General features: G+C 39.9%; 1 protein-coding gene across 1 annotated transcript; it reads right to left on the bottom strand.

Annotated features, from left to right (window-relative positions):
- Nucleotides 1-735: 735 nt before the first annotated feature.
- LOC101354738 (G2/mitotic-specific cyclin-B1-like) lies at nucleotides 736-2,098 on the bottom strand. The gene is made up of 2 exons (XM_023725666.1): nucleotides 1,020-2,098; nucleotides 736-908 (listed from the first exon to the last, which is right to left on the bottom strand). The coding sequence occupies exons 1-2, from the start codon at nucleotides 2,075-2,077 to the stop codon at nucleotides 800-802; spliced, it is 1,167 nt and encodes a 388-aa protein (XP_023581434.1). The 5' UTR covers nucleotides 2,078-2,098; the 3' UTR covers nucleotides 736-799.
- Between the last annotated feature and the right edge of the window lie 5,221 nt (nucleotides 2,099-7,319).

Below are 7,319 nucleotides of genomic sequence, written 5' to 3'. Positions count from 1 at the left end.
CTCACTTCCTGTCTAGGCTGGGTTCTCTAGAGAAGCAAAACCAGTAAAGCATATAAATATATATATAGAGAGATTTATATCAAAGAAACAGCTCATGCAATTGCAGAGGCTGGAACGTCCCAAGTCCATGGATAAGGATAGACGCCCCTCCTGAATCACGTAGCCCCAGGGGCTGGCGAACCCAAGATCAGCAGGTTGGAAAGCAGGACTCCGCTCACAGGATCGGCAGATAAGCTGATAGGTCAAGTCCCAAGAACAAGAGGTCAGATGAACAGGAGGCAGCCGCAGAATCCACAGCAAGCAAAAAGCCAGAACGTCTGCTTATATTCAGATGCAGGCCACACCCCCAAGGAAACTCCCTTTCCACTGATCGGCTTCTCACAGCATATTCAATCATGGTAGTGATTACATATGAACACTTAGAATCATGGCCCAGCCAAGGTGACATACAATCTTAACCATCACACCTCCCAAACACCTCTCTGACTTTCCCTGATGCCTATCAGCTCCTTATATTCATACTCTAGCTCTCAAGCCTATGTTTTATACATTATGACAAAGTTAGCAATTCCCTGTGACATACTTTATATTAACAAAAGCATATGTGGGTAGGTGTGTGTATGGGCAAATGTGCCTGTGCATGTGAGTGAAGTTGCAGTGAGTTTTCTTTTTGTTTTTTGTTTTAAAAACGGCCATAAACTTTATTAAAAGTAAGTAAATGTAACATATAATATGTACAGACAGCACATAGTGCCAATTTTATTTGCAGATATATAGTATTCCAACTCAAGTTCACAAGTTACACCTTTGCCACAGCCTTGGCTAGATCTTGAACTAGTGCAGAATTCAGCTGTGCTAGAGTGCTGATCTTAGCATGTTTAGATGTGGCATACTTGTTCTTGATAGTCATGTGCTTTGTAAGCCCTTGATTCACCATGACTATATTCTTAGCCAGGTGCTGCATAACAAGAAAAAGAGATTCTTCAGTCTATGACAGGTAATGCTGCAGAGTTGGTGTCCATTCACCATTATCGAGAATTTTCAGTGCCAAGCAAAAAGCTCCTGCTGCAATCTGAGAAGGAGGAAAGTGTACCATATTGTAGTCCAACATAGTTAGTTCCATCAAGTATTTGGCCAAAGTATGTTGCTCAACATCAACCTCTCCAATCTTGGATGCTCTCCGAAGGAAGTGCAGGGGCAGAGGGCGACCCAGACCAAAGTTTAAAGCTTTTAGAATCTTCATTTCCATCTGTCTGATCTGGTGCTTAGTGTAAGTGTGGTCAGTCACAAAGGCAAAGTCACCAATTTCTGGAGGATACATTTCTTCATATTTGCTTGCAATAAACATGGCAGTGACACCAACCAGCTGCCACATCTTCATGGGAACGAAATTATTCTGCATGAACCGATCAATGATGGAAACAGTCATGTACATGGTTTCCTGCAGCAGCCTGAATTTCATTTGAACCTGCACTAGCCAGTCAATTAGGATGGCTCTCATGTTTCCAGTGACTTCCCGACCCACTAGGTATTTTGGTCTGACTGCTTGCTCTTCCTCAGGTTTTCTCAGATAAGCATAGATATCTTTCACATATTCACTACAAAGGTGTGGATCAGCTCCATCTTCTGCATCCACATCACTCACTGCAAGAATTACATCAGAGAAAGCCTGACACAGATATTCTTCTGCAGGGGCACATCCAGATGTTTCCATTGGACTTGGAGAGGGATTATCCACCAAAATAGGCTCAGGCAAAAGCTTTTCCTCTTTAACAGGCTCAGGTTCTAGCTCTGGATCAGGCTCAGGCTCATGCAAAGGTGCCTTTTCCAGAGGTTTTGGCAGTTTTTTGGCAATAACTTTTCCAGCAGCTGAAATTTTTGTTTCCTTTTTCAGAGGCATTTTGGCCTGTGGCTGTTCAGTGACTTTGTTACCAATGTCTCCAAGAGCTATTCTTGGCCTCAGCCCGGGCTTGGACACTGCAGCAGTGGCCACAGGCACTCGCTTGGCGCCTGCCATACTGGTCTTCGCTTTATTTTCAGCATTAATTTTCGTGTTCCTGGTGACTTGAAGTGCCATGGCTTCCTCTTCACCAGGCAGCAATTCAGAGGGAAGAAGCAGAACTCGGGAGCCTCAGACAACCCGGGGACCAAAAGCTACCACTGAGCAACAGCCGTTCCACCACAGTGAGTCCTGCAGCGAGTTTTTTGTGAGGAGAAAATGCACATGATTTCAGTTTCATTTCTGCACATACACCTTGTTCATCTTAAAGGAGAACAAAACATATTTTGATATCAAAGAGTCTTCTCAGATAGCAGCCTCATAAAGAACAGGTATATAGAAAACATACATTTTAATCAAATTAACACTGGCTAAATATTTAACCCACCACATGTCTTTCAGTTTGTCATACTGCGGTGGCTTGTGTGTTGCTGTGATAATGGAAGCTTTGCCACCAGTGTTTCAAATACCAGCAGGGTCACCCTTGGTGGATGGGTTTCAGAGGAGCTTCCAGACTAAGAATAGGAAGAAGGACCTGGCAGTCTATTTCTGAAAAAATTGGCTAGTAAAAATGTTATAAATAGCAATGGAATGTCATCTGATATAGCGCCAGAAAATGAGCCCATCAGTCGGAGGGACTCAAAATACAACTGAGGAAGAGCTGCCTCCTCAAAGTAGAGTCAACCTTAATGATGTGGATGGAGTCAAGCTTTCAAAACCTTCACTTGATGATATGGTACGACTCCAAATGAGAAGAAACAGGTGCAAACATCCATTAATAATTGGAATGTGGAACGAACAAAGTATGAATCTAGGGAAATTGGACATTTCAAAAATGAAACAGAATGTGTAAAGATTGATATCCTAAGCATTAGTGAGCTGAAATGGACTGGTATTGGCCATTTTGAATCAGACAATCATATGGTCTACTATGCCAGGAATGACAAATTGAAGAGGAATGGCATCCCATTCACTGTAAAAAAGAACATTTCAAGATCTATCCTGAAGTACAACGCTGTCCAAAAACCATTGCCATTGAGTCAATTCCAACTCATAGTGACCCTATAGGACAGAGTAGAACTGCCCCGTATGGTTTCCAAGGAGCAACTGGTGGATTTAACTGCCAACCTTTTGGTTAGCAGCCCAGGTCTTAATCTCTGGGCCTCCAGTGATAGGATAATATCCATACATCTACAAGGAAGACTAGTTAATATGACCATTATTCAAATTTACGCACCAACCACTAAGGCCAAAGATGAAGAAATTGAAGTCTTTTACCAACTTCTGCATTTTGAAATTGATCAAACATGTCATCAAGATGCATTGATAATTACTGGTGATTGGAATGTGGAAGTTGGAAACAAAGAAGGATTGGTAGTTGGAAAATATGTCCTTGGTGATAGAAACTGGAGATTGCATGATAGAATTTTGCAAGACCAACAACTTCTTCATTGCAAATACCTTTTCTCAACAACATAAACTGTACATGTGCACCTCATCAGATGGAAATACAGGAATCAAATCGACTACATATGTGGAAAGAGAGGATGGAAAAGCTCAATATCATCAGTCAGAACAAGACCAGAGAACAGACCATCAATTGCTCATATGCAAGTTTAAGTTGAAGCTGAAGAAAATTAGAACAAGTCCATGAGAGCCAAAGAGTAACCTTGAGTATATCCCACCTGAATTTAGAGACCATCTCAAGAATAGATATGACACATTGAACACTAATGACCAAAGACCAGACAAGTTGTGGAATGATATCAAAAACATCACACATAAAGAAAGTGACAGGTCATTAAAAAGACAAGAAAGAAAGAAAAGATCAAAACTGATGTCAGAAGAGACTTTGAAAGCTGCTCTTGAATGTAGAATAACTAAAGCAAAAGGAAGAAATAATGAAATAAAAGAGGTGAACAGGAGATTTCAAAGGGCAGCTCAAGAAGACAATGTAAAGGATTATAATGACATGTGCAAAGAACTGGAGTTAGAAAACCAAAATGGAAGGACATACTCAGTATTTCTCAAGCTGAAAGAACTGAAGAAAAAATGCAAGCCTCGAGTTGCAATATTGAAAGATTCTAAGGGGAAAATATTAACGCAGAAAGCATCAAAAGAAGATGGAAGGAATACACAGAGTCACTGTACCAAAAAGAATTGGTCGACGTTCCACCATTTCAGCAGGTAGCTTATGATCAAGAACTGATGGTACTGAAGGAAGAGGTCCGAGCTGCACTGAAGGCATTGGTGAAAAACAAGGCTCCAGGAATTGACAGAATATCAATTGAGATGTTTCAACAAACGGATGTAGTGCTCTAAGCGCTCACTTGTCAATGCCAAGAAATTTGGAAGACAGCTACCTAGACAACTGACTGGAAGAGATCCATATTTGTACCCATTCCAAAAAAGGTACATCAAGAGAATGCGGAAACTATTGAGCAAAGTTACAATCAAAGAGCAACGGGGACTGACTTGTTTCTCAGACCTGCCGTTCTGTGAGTATTCTTCCTGCTTGTAGTTGGGAAGAGGAGAGGTATTTAATGCAAGAAATTGGTTACTTACAAAACTGATGAAAGGGCTTGGGGTGGAGGAGATTGTAGGAGCCTCAGGAAATCTCTGCTATGTCCTCAGCTGGCTGGAGCTCTGGAGGGGTGAAGCTGGTCAGGTACACATTAAAGGTGTGAGTCTGCCCTTTTGCTGACAGAGCACTCATGGCTTCGACTTTCCTTCCTGCAAAGTGCTAGTCAAAGGAGAAGCCTAAACTGGGATCTGATGCCAGGGCATCTGGGAAATACAGTTTCAACACTTCCAACCCTGTGACATAAGGAAGAGCATACAAGTGGTGAAATCGTGCAAGATGCTAATAAGCAATCCTGCACTCGGATCATTAATAAAATGGAGGAGTGGAGATACTTGCTCCTTAGAGTGGTGTAATTCCACATTTCCAGCTTAGAATATAGAGCGATTAGTGTTTAAATAATCTATACTTCCATCTCTCAGAGCTGCCCATGACAAAGGAAAAAGAAAATTTACTTCCTACTAGGTCTGGTCTAGTTCTTGGTATATAAACGTTAAAAGCAAGAATGAACGTAAAACATTATCTATGAATTTTAGTGGTAATGATAATGATATATTAAAAACAAAACAGCTTCCATTTCCCTTCAGAGGAACAGACCCTCTGACAATAGGGTGCCTTGCCATCAGCACCAATACTGTTCGTGTTGTAAGAGCGCCACTTCACTGCCAAGCATCATTGCTGTGCCTGAGTTTCCTCTGTATCAGATCGAATTGGAAGTAGACTGAGTTGCCCCAAAGAAATCTCTTGCATCGTCCAGAGGTCTGGAACACGGAAATAAGCCAGGAGTTATATTTTCAGTTAAATTCAAGATAGACAAAAAAATTAGCTGAAAGTTTCTGCTACAGCTACTCTCTGAGGTTAGATTAGATTGGTACGATGAAGTACTGTAGAGAAGTCTGCATGCTGAAGTTCCAATATCTTAGAAACAAGATTCTTTCTGCCATAAAACAATACTGAAAGGCCAAGGCATTGGCATCTAGAATAAAGAAAACAAAAAAACAGAAACAAAAAACAAAGCAGTGCTGTAAAGGGGGCCTTTTGTTCTTTTTTTCAGTGTATGCACAGTAGATGCCAAAGTAATTGAGGAAGGGGATAAACAGAAGAAAATGTGCCAAAGACTAAACTATCTTTAGGTCCTACAAACACTGGTAATGTAACAGAAGTAATGATGTAAGTAAGATATCGACATGGCATTCAAATGCAATATTTAGCCATCATACAAATCACGTCTGCCTATTAGAATTCACATTACACATTTCATGCCTCAGATGATTGAGATGAACGACGATGACATTTTCTCCCAGGAGGTGTTATGTATCCTCAAAGACCCTCTAAGCATTTGATAGGTGTTTCTGTTATTATAACAGTTAAATGAAGTCCATCTTGTTCCAGAATGTCATCACACCCCTCTTCCTTTTTCTCCCACCCCACTCGCCAGTTAGATGAAGGAACTTGCTAACCTGGAACTTGCTTAGTTATGCTGGGTCCCTATTCAAGACACACTTAGACCCAAACTACTCCACAACCATACCTCTCCTACTGCTCCACACACACACAGATTGGATTAAGGGTTTCATAGGCATATGGTTTTAGTTATAAAACACATCAGGTTAGAGCATTCAAATGTGTATTTGGGTAGTGTTGGTGGGTAAATTAATGACCACCACCACCACCCCCCACTCAACGTACACTGCAGTGGTGGAGGAACCCAGTGTATGCTAGAGTAAAGACTTAAAGACTGGGGTGGAATGTTTCCTTAACCTATGAGGTGTGTGTGTAGCAGGGTAGTGGTGGGGAACAGAAACAGAAAAATGGAACTGGAAATGCCTGGATCAAAGTTTCCAGTATCAGCTGCAACAGATTATTGGTAGACCACTGCAGTCTTGATAAGTGTTATGTATTACCTGGGTTGCCAGGGTCAATGGAAGGCAGATCCTAAGAACATTAAGATTTTTCAATACATTTTAGCTTTCTGAGAATACAATTCCTGATTATAATATGTAGTTTCATTGTTTTATTTTCAAATATGTTTTAAAAAGCACGTTAAAGATGAAAGTATGGACTCACCCACAACTGCCTGCCTGTAGCCGTTTTATGAGCCCAGAAACTAGAAGATACCTCCCTCCCCAATTCCTCATAACTAGAGGAAAATTTAAAACATTGTATGAGGTTTTATGAGAAAAGAGAGTTTTTGATATCAGGTTTCTTATATTAAATCTTCTGTTAATTAAACTTCTTCATATAATTCTCTGTTCAAGACTGATATTAAGATAAGGTGATCATGAAAAACAATCTAGATCCCTGAGTAAAGTAATATATTCAGATCAAAAATGACTAGAGTAAGCGTCATTGCAACCATGACAAGATTAAAAAAGACATATTACAAATGTGTTCACATCTTGTTTTATATATATTACATATACCTAGATGCATGCATACACACATATATGTATATATATAAATCTTTCTAAATCAATATACATAATCATTTTTAATATTGTTTCAATAAATAAAATGATCAATTATTGGTTATTTCAATAATTTCAATAATGTGTGTATTTGCAAATATATACCACTTAATTTTTTAAAGGTTAAATTTGAATCCTTGCAGAAAACTCCACTGAATCCTTTAAATCTCTGGAATATTTTCAATGGCATTTTGAGGAGTTACTTAAGATACTTCTACTTGAGAGAAACAAGGTAAGTTATGAGAAATAAAACCATCAGGTCAAAACTGAA

This window comes from Trichechus manatus, unplaced genomic scaffold (assembly GCF_000243295.1).
Source record: "Trichechus manatus latirostris isolate Lorelei unplaced genomic scaffold, TriManLat1.0 scaffold00347, whole genome shotgun sequence".
Taxonomy (NCBI): domain Eukaryota; kingdom Metazoa; phylum Chordata; class Mammalia; order Sirenia; family Trichechidae; genus Trichechus; species Trichechus manatus.
This window is presented reverse-complemented; position numbering and strand designations above follow the sequence as displayed.

Excerpts from the sequence above, each read along its gene's own strand:
- LOC101354738 (XM_023725666.1), bottom strand. The coding sequence starts at position 2,077 with ATGGCACTTCAAGTCACCAGGAACACGAAAATTAATGCTGAAAATAAA. Across the intron at positions 909-1,019 it reads ATTCTCGATAATGGTGAATG|GACTATCAAGAACAAGTATG; the intron begins GACACCAACTCT and ends TACAAAGCACAT.